General features: G+C 35.4%; 1 protein-coding gene across 1 annotated transcript in view; it reads right to left on the bottom strand.

Annotated features, from left to right (window-relative positions):
• LOC132737936 (eukaryotic translation initiation factor 3 subunit L-like) overlaps positions 1 to 15,311 on the bottom strand; it is a 34,362-nt gene extending 19,051 nt beyond the window's left edge. The window contains exons 1-5 of the mRNA XM_060725315.1: positions 15,199 to 15,311; positions 11,121 to 11,138; positions 5,449 to 5,506; positions 4,640 to 4,793; positions 3,922 to 4,015 (exon numbers count right to left, since the gene is read on the bottom strand). Coding sequence (XP_060581298.1) covers positions 3,922 to 4,015; positions 4,640 to 4,793; positions 5,449 to 5,506; positions 11,121 to 11,138; positions 15,199 to 15,225 — 351 coding nt within the window. The 5' untranslated portion in view covers positions 15,226 to 15,311. The remainder of the gene's footprint in view (positions 1 to 3,921; positions 4,016 to 4,639; positions 4,794 to 5,448; positions 5,507 to 11,120; positions 11,139 to 15,198) is intronic.
• Between the last annotated feature and the right edge of the window lie 347 nt (positions 15,312 to 15,658).

Genomic DNA, 15,658 nt, shown 5'->3' with positions numbered 1-15,658 from the left:
TAATTTTAACATCCATTTAATTTTAACAACATCACAATTAATATAATGTACATGTAAACACAAAACAACTTTAATGAACAATTATATTTTTCACCCTCCACAACACTGCTTATGGTGCATAGTCCCAATTGCTTAAAGGTTCTCCAGCATAAAGTTATTGCATTGCTTAACCCTTTCCCCCATGAGCATATTGTGAAAAATGGCCATTTTCACTGAAAAGCCTCCTCTTACAAGTTCAAACTGCTATGAAACTATGAAAAATGCTTCAATACTAATCAAACTTGGCACAAATGTTGACTGGACCATTGCCTTTGTAACGACATGCTCAGTCTTAAATTTCCTGTTACCATGGCAACGAGGGGACATCTCAAAATTGCCAAAAATCACTATTTTGCCTCGATTTTTCCCATCAAAATTTATTTCAAAGTGCTGCAACTTCACAAGGGATTGAGATAGAGTCAAAGGCTTTTCAGCGTTGGTTACACGTTACCTTATGATCGACCTGGGGTCATTTTAAGCCTCTCACAAGTCCAAAATTTTCTTGGCGATGAGGGGGGCTCCGCCCCCTTCAAACCCCCCAAACAGAAGGGGGCATATCCCCTTGTGTTTGGGGCCCAAATAGGACATTTTTTCACTATTTCAGGCCTAAAAAAGGGAGGGGGGTCGAAAGTGTGTTGTTTCGTGTATATATGAGGTAAAGGGTTAACTAGACCTATCACTGAAGGTGATTAATACCCCCACCAGCAACTTTGACTTTTTGAAAAAAAAAGTAATCTGAAGAAAAATTTGAACACAAACTATCAACTGTGTACAAAGAAATATTTCAATTAATTGTAATCGCAACTGGGGTCTCGAAATAAGCTTGCTATACACCAAGTTTGATTACAATATCTCATTCCTAACTCTAGTTATTGTCCGGAAACCATTTTTCTATTTTTAGTAACACTGTAACGGTGACCTTGACCCTAGGGAGTCCAAATGCAATACCAACCCAGGTTTTCATATAAGCTTTCTTTACACCAAATAAGATTACAATATCTCATTCCTAACTCTAGTTTTTGTCCGAAAACCATTTTTCTATTTTTCGTAACAGTGACCTTGACCCCAGGGGGCCCAAATGCAATACCAACCAAAGTCTTCATATAAGCTTGCTATACGGCAAGTTTGATAACAATATCTCATTCCTAACTCTAGTTATTGTCCGGAAACCATTTTTCTATTTTTAGTAACACTGTAACGGTGACCTTGACCCTAGGGGGTCCAAATGCAATACCAACCCAGGTCTTCATATAAGCTTCCTTTACACCAAATAAGATTACAATATCTAATTCCTAACTCTAGTTATTGTCCGAAAACCATTTTTCTATTTTTCCTAATGGTGACCTTGACCCCAGGTCCAAATGCAATACCAACCCAGGTCTTCATATAAGGTTGCTATATACCAAGTTTGATAACAATATCTCATTCCTAACTCTAGTTATAGTCAGGAAACCATTTTTCTATTTTTAGTAACGGTGACCTTGACCTTGACCCCAGGGGGTCCAAATGCAATACCAACCCAGGTCTTCATATAAGCTTCCTATACACCAAGTTTGATTACAGTATCTCATTCCTAAGTCAAGTTATTGTCCGAAAACCATTTTTCTATTTTTAGTAACAGTGACCTTTACATTGACCCCAGAGGGCCCAAATGCACTACCAACCCAGGTCTTCATATAAGCTTGCTATACGCCAAGTTTGATAACAATATCTTATTCCTAACTCCTAATTGTCCAGAAACCATTTTTCTATTTTTAGTAACGGTGACCTTGACCTTGACCCCAGGGCATCCAAATGCAATACCAACCAAAGTTTCCACATAAGGTTGCTATATACCAAGTTTGATTACAATATTACAATACCTCATTCCAAACTCTAGTAATCGTCCTGAAACCATGATGTGGACCGACCGACGGACCGACCGACCAACCGACCGACAAGCTGACTTCTATATACCCACCCTAAACTTCGTTTGTGGGGGTATAATAATTGTTTGATTTCATTCCATGCAACAATGTACATGTATACTATTAATTCAAAAACAGGTGACAAAAGTACCTTGCTAAATTAAAAAAATTCTTAATGTATGTTTCAAAACAAAATTCCTTAATTTTACATGTCATAATTTGTATATATTTGTAATAAAAAAGATCAAACTAGACCTATCACTGAAGGTGATTAATACCCCCACCAGCAACTTTGACTTTTTGAAAAAAAAAATAGTCAGAAAAATAATTTGAACACAAACTATCAACTGTGTACAAAGAAATATTTCAATTAATTGTAATCGCAACTTGGGTCTCCTAATAAGTCTGTTATATACAAAGTTTGATTACAATATCTCATTCCTAACTCAAGATATTGTCCAGAAACCATTTTTCTTTTTTTAGTTACAGTGACCTTGATCTTGACCCCAATGGGCCCAAATGCAATACCAACCCAGGTCTTCATATAAGCTAGTTATACGCCAAGTTTGATAACAATATCTCATTCTTAACTCTAGTTATTGTCCAGAACCCATTTTTCTATTTTTAGTAACATTGTTTAACGGTGACCCTTGGAACGCCTACGACGCAGGGTCCAAATGCAAATACCAACCCACGGTCTTTCATATAAGCTTTCTATATCACCAATTCGATTACAATCATCTCATTCCATAACTACTAGCTTTATTGTCCGGAAACCATTTTTTCTATTTTTAGTAATGGTGACCTTGGGACCTATGACCCCAGCGGAGCCCAAATGCAATACCAACCCAGGTCTTCATATAAGCTAGCTTATACGCCAAATTTGATAAATAATATCTCATTCACCTAGCTCCAGTTATTGTCCGGAAACCATTTTCTCCTATTTTTAGTAACGGTGACCTTGACCTTGACCCCAGGGGGTCAAATGCAATACAACCTGAGTTTCCACATAAGGTTGCTATATAGCAAGTTTGATTACAAACCTCATTCAAACTCTAGTACTCGTCCGGAACGCATGACGGTGGACCAACCGACCGATAAGGCTGACTCCTATATACCCCCTAAACTTCGTTCGTTTGTGGGGGTAATAATAAACTTCGAGTTGTGGGGGATAATAAAAATGCATCACATTACATAATACGAGTATGTAGTTGAAGAGTTGACAGTAGCTGTAGTAAGACTCAAAACTGCTGATCCAATTCCCGGCTGTGTTGGTCAGCAGACTGATAATACGCTGGAAGTTACATAAGTAGAACGTTAGAACTCGATTTAATCAGTGACAAAAGATTCATACACACGCTAAAAATCTAGTTTGTATACAAGAATAAAGAACAATCAGGACTAGAGAGAGCATAGTCACAGATAGTGCGTCAGACAGTACTACATCTTAAAAAATTTTTCTTATCAAAAATTTCCTATGTTTGTCTAAATCAGCTACCCTGCTATAGGATGTATGTATATAATATATAACTTACAGGAACCCTGCAGCATGTGTCTGTAGTAGAGCTCCTTGTACAAAGTGATTTTCAGAAAAACCGGATCTTAAACAATAAGACATTAAAATAATTTTACTTATAATAGAGGTCGGGGCATGTCGAGAGATAGATGATTATGAAGTAGTATGTGCTGGTACAATAGAAATCTGTGTGGGACCCAACGGTAGAACCATCATGTGTTTACGATAATGGAAAAACAGACTTTAGGCGCTGAGAGGCTGAAAAATTTTTTAAATGCATAGTATTGTGTAATTCTTTTAAATAAGACAATAGTGATGCAGAAAAAACAGGGATACACGTATTATTAGATTAGAAGGACATCGATGTATCATGTTTCTCGTAATATGGGTTGAGGAGGACACATTTCAGTCTCTCAGTGATTTAGAGAATTAGCATAAAGAGGAGATCGAGGCACATACCAGTTGTCTGGAGCGAATGAGGAAGGCAAAGACTTCTGCTCTGGACCGAAGGGAGTTGGTTATAGAAGAACTTTCGTTAATATTGTGCGTGAACCTGAAATTACACAATCAGCATTGAAGCAGTTAAATATCGATGTTCAAGGTCGATTACCATTAATGAATATGAGTTTACTTAATCCCGACCAAAGTCTAGTTTTATTAGATACATTATATTTAGTTGACATAAGATACCCAGGTAATCTATTTTAGTTTAAATATCTATGTTTTTAGTTTGACACAGTAATGCGAATACCCCCCTGCCCTGATGTAGAATTCTTTCTAAATACATAGTTGGTTTTATCTAACAACTTGAGATTCATGATAGTAGTAAATAACTTACAGTGGTACAAAGCTTGATCTGTGTTTTATCAATACTCGGAATATGCGTAAGAGACTGTAACATATGCAGTGCAGCATTACTCCAGATGATAGTGACTAGTGTATTAAAATCGCTCAGCTAGGTTGCTCCCCAGAGATATGCCATGAAGATCAGCTGAATGTGCTTTATTAGACTTTGTTAACTTTTGACATGTTGCACAAACAAATAAAATTTCATATTTTCATATTGATATAAATTAAAAGTAAATTTTAGAATTTTAGCAGATATATCAAATCATAATAAAATAAATAAAACTATATGAAGTTTCAATCAATCAATAATATCACAATGACAAGTTACCCATTTTCATAGGCATCCTGAATTCCGTAGACATTCTGATCTTTCACACATTTCCTGAAGTAGGTAAGAAAGTTTTTGATGACATCAGGAACAATGAATGTGGATTGTGTTGACTGATATTGTCTCTCGTACTCCATGTCCTGACGTGGATCACCTAGACATACATATATACAGCATTATAGTTTAAACATAACTCCTAATATAACTTTTGTGTGCTTAAGTCTAAAATGAATTATAGAATGCACTTTGTTAACCAATTAGTTTATACAAATTTATTTTAGTTTGATTGTGTTGGAAGCTATAAGCTTATTGGAACACTCTCAAATCTGTTCCTGGAACTAACTAGTATGAAGCAATGAATGTAAAAATTCTTGCTCAAGGAAACAACGGCTTGCCCCTGACAGGGTTTTAACCCACGCGGTCAATTGTTAAACAATTATCTGTGCAGAAAATAATCCAGATGAAATATATTTTAAGTGTTGATAAGTTGACTAAGCAATCATTGTGGCAATACAGCATAAATACACAGATTTACAGCAATCATTTCTTTAAGATGTCAGCTTATGTTCTATTAGCTGTTTCACGGTAGAAAATTACAGTAACCCTTCAATATTACACTCACACCATCAATGCCATGTGGGCAACTTGATTACCAAATAAATCTAGGAACAACCAACCTTTTATAAGGAGGATGGCCTACAACAAGATAGTTAAGGCAAGAAGTGAAAATTCAGTGGCCACAAACACTCACATCCCCAAAATTTTACATCACAATTTTAATAATAATAGAAATAAACATATTAACATACCAGTGTGTTTCTCATAGTTGTATGCAGATGATGCACCATATGCATATGGAGTGGCAAACTGAAAATACATGTGAAAATAGTTCATGGAATAACCAAATAGAATTGTACTACAAAATATGCATATAACAAATAATTAATATGTACAATATACTGTAACATTTACCATTAGTAGTAATACAAGATTGTTATTACATTAAACTGTAAATAATGACAAACAGATTACCCTTAAAATTCCTTTTACTTTTGAAAATTTCAGACAGTTCAAAAAGATCTACCAACCTATTGAAAGATTATCAAATTACTGAAACTATAATAGATCTATATCATAAAAATTGCCCACATTTTGAATGTTTAAAGTCTGACAAATGACCATTCCTCTATGAGCAATAATCAATCAGTGACTTGGTTCAAAGCATTATATATGATAAACAAAATAGATGCACATATACATGTATTATTCTGTATACACATATATTTAACCATATATTATTTTATTCCATCACCATGACAAGTGGGTTTGTTTTATGGTGCAAGCTAAGTAATCAAAATTTTAGCTCTTGTATATATACATTATCCATTTATAATAACATTTATAATAACATCTATAAATCTACAAATTTTGGCTACAAATTTTGGCAGTAAACAAAAACACACAGTGTTAATGATACTATATTATTCAACACAAGTTTAATAAAACACGGTCACAATCTAAACTGTTCTTCATATTTTGATTAAAACAAGACATATTCTTCAAGGCAAGAATGGTCCCTAAACCTGCCCATTTGTCTATGTATAAAGGCTGTATGAGCATAAGTGTAAAATCTATTTTAACACTAGTGACCTTATCCACTCAAGTTTATAGGAGTATCCGAGGTATCTTCCTTCCAAATATGAAAGATATTGGTCAATAAATAAATTAATAAATTTGCTAAGAGTAACTGTAAAAGTACAACAGAACTACAAAAGGACAAAGTTTATCCTTGAATCAACCTTGTATCAGCTCCAAACATTATTGATACTACTACCAGTACCTATATCTTACTGTTAACATATATAAATTATATTATATTCTACATTTAGACAACAATAACAAGACTGTCAATGATGTCTGATCAACATTGAGTATCTATATATATCAACTGTATTTAACTGAAATTTATAATGTCCTCTTTTAAATGAGTTCTTAAAATATAACTAAAATAAATGTAATGCCTATTTCTAAAATTTCATCAAAGTATACCTCATGTAATACTTGTATCATACTTTGGGGACCTTTCTGTTGAAAATGTGTCAGAGTTAAATCGGATACATATACATGCACAGTGTGTTAACTGGAGTGCAGGTATTAGTTACCCGCACTCCAGAGCATGCCCATTGATTGGTTCATTTTTGCTGGGGTTTACTTATTGCGACGGCAGAGAAAGGGAAAGCGACAGAAATTTCATATACAGATGCTCGTTCATTGGTAACTTTTTTCTTGGGTTTCATATTGTGACAACATGGAAAGTGTTTTTATGTTTCACTATGATACAAAAGAGAAAGAACATCAAAACACTCGGCAATCTGATTTATACTTGGGGACTACGCCCCCCCCCTCGTACAAATCAGATAGCCTTGTGTTTCGATGCACTTTCTATTACATAATTATTATATTATATTAATCCATCTTGAATACACAAAGGGGTGAAATAGATAGTTTTCTACAGAGGCCTGCAGTGTAAGCAACAAGCTGAAATACTAGTAAAATTTGTGTCAATTTTGAGTTAATTTACAAAATAAATCCCTTTGGTATTAGGACTATTACTTTTAAGTTATATAAATATATATTTATCTATTTTATCATAAAGATTTTGGTTATAAAATTTAGCTTTGACATCAAATTGGAGATATTAAAAGACAAACAGCATAAAATACAAGAACCGGTTGATGCTCCTCGAATAGGTTTTGGACACAGAAAAGTATACCTCTTGTAGTTTCAGAGTTATGTCACAGACAAAGTTCAAAGTGCAATAATTCCAAACTTAGGGAAGACAGAGTTACTGTACTTTGCACTGCTCATCTACCCTATGATATTCATCTACCTACAAAGTTTCTTGTTAACATCTCTTATAGTGTCAGAGTTATGTCCCGGACAAAGTTCAAAATGTAAATAAGAACAAAGCACAATAACTCCAAAATTAGGCAAGGTATAGTTACGTTTCTTGTGCACTGCACATCTGCCAAATGATAACTATCTACCAACAAAGTGTGTTGTTCATATCTATTATACTTTCAGAACTATGTCCTGGACAATGTTCAAAGTGTAAAAATGGACAAAGGGCAATAACTCCAAAATAAGGCATGGCAGTGTTCTGGTTCTTTTGAACTGCACTTCTATACAATGAGATCTATCTATCTATAAAGTTTTATGTTGGTATCTCTTCTAGTTTCAAAGTAATGTCCCAGACAAAGTTCAAGGTGTTAATATGACCAAAGGGCAATAACTCCAAAATAAGGCAAGGCAGAGTTATGATTCATGTGCACTGCACATCTACCAAATGAGATCTATCTACCTATAAAGTTTCATGTTGATATCTCTTATACTTTCAGAGTTATGTCCCGGACAAAGTTAAAAGTGTAAAAATGAACAAAGGGGAATAACTCTAAAATTAGGCAAGGCAGAGTTCTGGTTCTTTTGCACTGCACTTTTACCCAATGCAATGAGATCTATCTACCTACAAAGTTTCATTTGGATATTCTAATAGTTACAGAGTTATGTCCCGGACAAGAAACGGACGTCCGGACAACCAGACAGACGGACAAAGCAGCGACTATATGCTCACCCTTCGGGGCATAAAAATATACCTGTATTGAGCTACCCTGGTCGGCATTGTTAATATTAGAACAAACACAAGTTTTTGACTATTTTATCTAGCCACTTCAAACAGATTTGCATCATGCAATTGAAGAGTTAAATACCAATTTCAAATGTTTAAGACTTGCCTGTTGAGCATATAAATTATAAATAAAAGACAATATAACTGTTGTACTGCTTGTAAAATAGCAAAATGGAAAACTTAAAATGTTGTGCACATTCAACTACTTTCAATCATGTTAAAGAAAATGCTTAACTTTTTTCAAACACCAAAAATCTGCTTACAATTATTTTCCTTATTCAAATACCATGCAAAAGGCTGCAATGATTAAATAAATTTTAATGATATTTTTCTATCATGTTTTTGACTTATAAATTTTGTTTAATACACCTGTACCAAAGAAAACAGTCCTTCAAACATTAACAAAATACATTAAATAGATAAAACAATTTTTAATTCAATCAAGGGCATAACATTATTTTTATCTTAAATGAAACAAGAGGGCCATGATGGCCCTGAGGTCGCTCACCTGTATATAGCCCCCCACCCCCCCCGGCCCAATTTTTACCAAGGGCTTTTATTTGAACAGACTTGGTAGACACCCCATAAGAAGATGTTTCATGCAAAACATCTAAGTTCTAGCTCATTGGGTTTTTTAAAAGAAGATTTTTTAAGTTTTTACTATACACATATAGTTAAAAACAATGACACCCTCGGGCAGGGCCAGTTTTGACCCCTGGGGCTTTTATTTGAACAAACTTTGTAGATATTTACTTAAAGATGTTTCATGCTTAATATCTAAACTCTAGTTATTTGGGTTTTTTCAAAGAAGAATTTTAAGTTTTTGCTATGTATATAAGGAAAATCAAATGACCCCCGGGGCGGGGCCAGTTTTGACCCCAGGGCTTTTATTTGAACATACTTGGTAGACACCCATTTGAACATGTCTCATGCTAAATATCTTAGCTCTAGCTCTTTGGGTTCTTTAAAAGAAGATTTTTTAAGTTTTTACTATATGCATATAAGGAAAATCAATGACCCCCTGGGGCGGGGCCAATTTTTACCCCAGGGCTTTTATTTGAACAAACTTGGTAGACATTCACTAGAAGATGTTTCATGCCAAATATCTAAGCTCTAGCTCTTACGGTTCTTTAAAAGAAGATTTTGTAAGTTTTTACTATATGCATATAGGGAAAATCAATGACCCCCCGGGGCGGGGCCAATTTTGACCCCAGGGCTTTTATTTGAACAAACTTGGTAGAAATTCACTAGAAGATGTTTCATGCCAAATATCTTAGCTCTAGCTCCTTGGGTTCTTTAAAAGAAGATTTTTTAAGTTTTTACTTTATGCATATAGGGAAAATCAATGACCCCCTGGGGCGGGGCCAAATTGGACCCCAGGGCTTTTATTTGAACAAACTTGGTAGACATTCACTAGAAGATGTTTCATGCCAAATATCTAAGCTCTAGCTCTTACAGTTCTTTAAAAGAAGATTTTTTTAAGTTTTTACTATATGCATATAGGGAAAATCAATGACCCCCTGGGGCGGGCCAATTTTGACCCCAGGGCTTTTATTTTGAACAAACTTGGTAGACATTCACTAGAAGATGTTTTATGCCAAATATCTAAGCTCTAGCTTTTTACGGTTCTTTAAAAGAAGATTTTTAAGTTTTTACTATATGCATATAGGGAAAATCAATTACCCCCCAGGGCGGGGCCAATTTTGACCCCAGGGCTTTATTTGAACAAACTTGGTAGACATTCACTAGAAGATGTTTCATGCCATATATCTTAGCTCTAGCTTTTTTGGGTTCTTTAAAAGAAGATTTTTAAGTTTTTACTATATGCATATAGGGAAAATCAATGACCCCCTGGGGCGGGGCCAATTTTGACCCCAGGGCTTTTATTTGAACATACTTGGTAGACATTCACTAGAAGATGTTTCATGCCAAATATCTAAGCTCTAGCTCTTACAGTTCTTTAAAGAAGATTTTTTTAAGTTTTTACTATATGCATATAGGGAAATTCAATGTCCCCTGGGGCAGGGCCAATTTTGACCCCAGGGCTTTTATTTGAACAAACTTGGTAGACACTCACTAGAAGATGTTCCATGCCAAATATCTTAGCTCTAACTCTTACAGTTCTTTAAAAGAAGATTTTTTAAGTTTTTACTATATGCATATAGGGAAAATCAATGACCCCCTGGGGCGGGGCCAATTTTGACCCCAGGGCTTTTATTTGAACAAACTTGGTAGACACTCATTAGAAGATGTTTCATGCCAAATATCTAAGCTCTAGCTCTTAGGGTTGTTTAAAAGAAGATATTTAAAGATTTTTCTTTCGGTTGCCATGGCAACCAGAGTTCTGCATGGAATTAAATTCTTTGAACAATTTTTAAAGGTGACCACCAAAGGAACATTCCTGTGAAGTTTGGATGAAATTGGCTCAGTGGTTTATGAGGAGATGTCATTTAAAGCAAAAGTTTACGGACGACGGACGGACGACGGACGGACGCCGGACGAAAAGCGATCACAAAAGCTCACCCTGTCACTTTGTGACAGGTGAGCTAAAAACAAGAATATCTGCAAGACAATCACTTTAAGCAACATATAATGATATATGATATTCATAATTTAAACTATTAAATATCCAAAACCAAACAGGAAGACACCCTTTCCATTGCAGACCCACCATGCAGAAGTTGGGGGACATGTCAAATTCAAAACTTTTCACCAAAAGTCTAAATTAATCATAATCATACAGAATTTCTGCTAATACAAAATAACAAATATAGCAAAACAGAAAAACCATTTTACCTCAGCCTGTCCAATGGCCTAAAATTAAACACAATATAATTCAGATCTAATACATGATAAAACAAGCAAATTCCTTAAATTTATATCCCCCGCTGAGTACTGGTTATAACTAAAAACTGAAGACATAAGGCTTTATTTATATATATTTATCATGGTGTAAACAGAAATATTCTTTGTACATGATAAATATTCAGAGCAATAACAGAGCCATTAAACTCTGTGTTAAATAGTAATATCTGGACATGCCAATGAGATGTTAATTGCCTTTTTGTGTTGATGGTTCCCATAAAGTTTTGTTGAAATCAATAAAGCAGTTGCAAAGAAATAGCAATATTGTTCACTATGTATACTACATAACTAATCAAGGCCCATAACTCTGTAATGAAGGGTCTGGTCTGAACAAGGCAATAAATTGTGCATGATTATCTCCTCTTGGTTCCCATAAAGTTTAACAGCATTCCAGTCAGTAGTTGCAGAGAAGTAGCGCGGAAACAATTATTGCTCTATATGCATACTGCATAACTTATCAAGGGCCATAACTCTGAGTTAAAGTGTCTGACCGGAACAAAAACGATATGCGCATCTCCTCTTGATATTGATGATTCCAATGAAGTTTTGTTGAATTCAAGCCTGTAGTTGCAGTGACGTAGCACGGAAACGATTATTGCTCTATATGCATACTGCATAACTAATCAAGGGCTATAACTCTTGAGTTGAAAGGTCTGACCGGAACAAGCAGACAAAATGCACATCTCCTCTTGATATTGATGAATTCCCATAAAGTTTAATAGAATTCCAGGCAGTAGTTGCAGTGACGTAGCACGGAAACGATTATTTTTCTAAATGCTTACTGCATAACTAATCAAGGGCCATTACTCTGAGTTAAAGTGTCTGACAGGAACAAGGCGACGATATTCACAACTCATCTTGGTATTGAAGGTTTCCATAAAGTTTTTGTTGAATTCCAGCCAGTAGTTGCAGAGAAGTAGCGCGGAAACGATTATTGTTCTATATGCATACTGCATAACTAATCAAGGGCCATAACTGCGAGTTAAAAGGTCTGACTGTAACAAGCCCATGATATGCACATCTCCTCTTGATATTGATGATTCCAATAAAGTTTTGTTGAATTCCAGCCAGTAGTTGCAAAGAACTAGCGCGGAAACGAAATTCTGATGGATAGATGGACGGAAGGTTTGACGGACAACGCCAAATCATATCCTCCTCCAGATTCCATCAGCTGGGGATAAACAGTCATATACGAGGGTTGTTAGGGAAGTTCTGAGAATTTTGTCATATCTCCTATACTTTTTTGTTTCTAAGACGTAATATTTTGCACATACTAAGATTAGCATATTACGGAACTATTCCTAAAAATTGAATAGAATCAGACAACAATAGCCGGAAATAGCAGTAACCATAGCAACACTATAACGCCGCACCGGAGCAGTCCGACTCTAAAGAAAGGTATAACGCGCTACACTAATAATATTTCGTAATTTTGATAACGTAAAAAATGCTCAAAAACGCTGGTCAGCAGCGGAACGTCATGACATCATTTCCTGAAAATATCATAACGTTATTTAAATTCTCAACGGATAAATATTGTTTTAAAGTTGTTTCCCAGAGCCACTGAGTAAACAACATGACGTCGATAGGTGACGTTGAATTGCGAAGCATCGTGAAATTTTGTGTTGCGCTGGAAAAGTCTTCCACAGAAACAATGAAAATGATCAATTCTACAGGAAAATACAAGAAATGCAGTCCGGCTACAGTGTATAGATGGCATGCTCATTTTAAAGAAGGAAGAAAGAAACTGGATCCAAGACGATCCTACAGCCCGGACATCGCTCCGATGGACTTCCGTGTGTTCCCGGAGCTCAAATCACAGCTGCGTAGAAAACGCTTTGACTCAGCTGACGATCTTGTTAAGCATACGTGAGCTATAGTCTCTTCCTTTACCGATAGCTGGTACGTGGAAACATACAATAAGTGGATCAGCCGACACATGAAATGCATCGAAATTGCAGGTGACTCATCAGCCAACTTAGCTTGCGTGAACTTGAGTGACCTTAGGGGTGATCAAGTTGTACACCTGTCAGATTATACTGTAACTTACAGCAATTCTTAAAATAGCAACACTTTTTTTTTTCAGTTACCAATAATCATTTTAAATATTAAGTAGTTGTATAATTTGTTTGTTTGTTTTATTGGATTAAATTTACGGTAGTAGAAATGAGTATCTGTGTGGGAAAGGGATTATGAGAAGTGCGGTAAGTAGATAACATGGACAAAGCTATAGGGGAATGGATAAACTCAAGAATATGCGTAATTACAGGGGAATGGGTAACATGTTGCTGTTGGTACCAGTTTTGACTGGATGACTAAATAACCCAGCAGACAGTTTTGTTTTCTTATAAGTCTGGCACAGATTTAAGATGCGCCATTCTCATTTTTTTAGTGCCAATGGCGCAAAATCGCATCCTCGGCAGATCTCTGTAACAACATTGGTAAAGTCAAACCTAGTGATTAATCTCGTGGTCATACCATATAGTAAAAATGGTAGCTGTTAAGACCAGGGCCAAAACTTGTAGAAGGTAAAACAACTAAGGTCAAAATGCAGTGATTTTTTTCACTGTATTTTACAGCCGAATAAAGGCTGTTTCCCCTAGCCCAAAATAATTAAATTTTCCGCTAAAAATGCATATATTTTCCCCTAAAATGCCTCGTGCTCTTCCTTACCACAACCATGACTTAACAGCATCAGCTAGAAGACAGAAATCTGTCCCTATATACCATGCTATATACCATGCATGTTAAATTGAATTGAAATTAATTTTTTTCATAAAATGTGTGAGTAAATTCCATTTTCAGTTGTTGGAATTTGATTTCAGGTTTCCCCCTTTTCTGATTTATCGTGCTATATTTTCCCCTTCAGAGAGCCACAGGTTGTTTTGAAAATTGGAATAAAAATCACTGAAATGTCCAGATGAAACGTCCTGTCACTGTCAGGAAAGTCCATATGAATCCGGGTCAGCTCGGCTCTAAAACGTACTCGGCCCCCCGAGTCAGCTCGGCCCTATTCCAACTCGGCACGGGTCAACTCGGCCCACTTTTAATTATTAATATTTAGGTTTGTGTCATCACTTTTTATCGTTATTATTGTAATTATCTATAAAACACGGATTGACAGTTTCAGAACTAGCAGCAGACAGGCTTTTCTTATCAGTAGAATTGCGAGCGAGCCAGTAAAGATAACCGATTGCGTATCTCACTGTATTTCTGACTCGTGGTAGGTTTAACCGTAAATTTAAATACCTTCAGTGTCAAACAATATGTTGAAATACTGAGAGGAAGCTAATATCACCAGCTTTAATTGGTATAACAAATTTAAAATCGGACATTTAATCGCCCCAAACTAGCGATTTAAACACGGCTAAATTGGAATTCTTTTGCAAGCGGGAAACAAGTCTTGCCTTTTCAGTCAATATACCTTGGTTATTAACGTAGTTCGACAGAGAGTTTATAAATATAAGACAAATAAATAACATTTTTTTTCTAAATATACTTTATTTCGGCAGAAGTACAATGTATAACTATATAATAATAAGATATATTTCTTATTATTCATTTACCTTAACAACATGCAAAGCAAAGTTAATACGTTATATATTTTTTGTAAAGTGGGCCGAGTTGACCCGTGCCGAGTTGACCCGTGCCGAGTCGGTATAGGGCCGAGTTGACTCTTTTCCAGTCCATATGGCATATGGGCAAATCATCAATTGTGCAATTATAGTTATTACACCATCTAAACATGCCTTAATCTCCAATCTGCATGTTATAAAAGTAAAATGTTTCTTAAATAAGTGAAGTGCAGATTTGATACCGTTAAACAAGCTTGTAATTTTGTAAACATAACCAAAATCCTGTTACTACCCCACCCACATGTTAATATGTTGAACGAATGAAAAACTTCGCAATATTGTTACTCCTTACTTCTATTATTAAAGAAAAAAGTATTATTAAAGAAAAACGTATTAAGATTTCGTTCAAATTTAGTTGTTCAGTAAATACTTACGTCTTCAACGTATTGATCACTCCACATGTTTGTAAATTAATGTGAAAATGAGTTAAAACTGATCACCGGAAACAGTCACTCAAACGCTTTCAAATCAGTTTTCTATAGGTTGACAACTACTAAAATAGATAAATAAAGAATACTCCAAAAGGGCAGGACTTGACGTGATTGCACAATTCGTTCTTCGAGCGAAATAGTTGCTAACTTGACAATGCACGATTTTCACGAGCTCTTACTTTCACTTTAATATTTACTATTTAATGCAGAGGTGTAACTTTGTGCGAATATTTCCTCATATTTTGTGTTTTTCTCCACTGTAATGTTGTTATTTTTCCCCTAGCTAGCATGTCATATTTGAGCTGTATTCTTTGTTCTTTATGTCACAGGGTAGAATTATAACTAGAATTATAACTAGAACACCTGGCGTAGGTTCGTCAATTTAATTGTAACATATACGAAG

Source organism: Ruditapes philippinarum, unplaced genomic scaffold (genome assembly GCF_026571515.1).
Source record: "Ruditapes philippinarum isolate M1 unplaced genomic scaffold, ASM2657151v2 ctg3939_1_1_1_1, whole genome shotgun sequence".
Taxonomy (NCBI): Eukaryota; Metazoa; Mollusca; class Bivalvia; order Venerida; family Veneridae; genus Ruditapes; species Ruditapes philippinarum.
The sequence above is the reverse complement of the archived record's forward strand: the minus strand, read 5'-3'. Positions and strand labels throughout refer to the sequence as shown.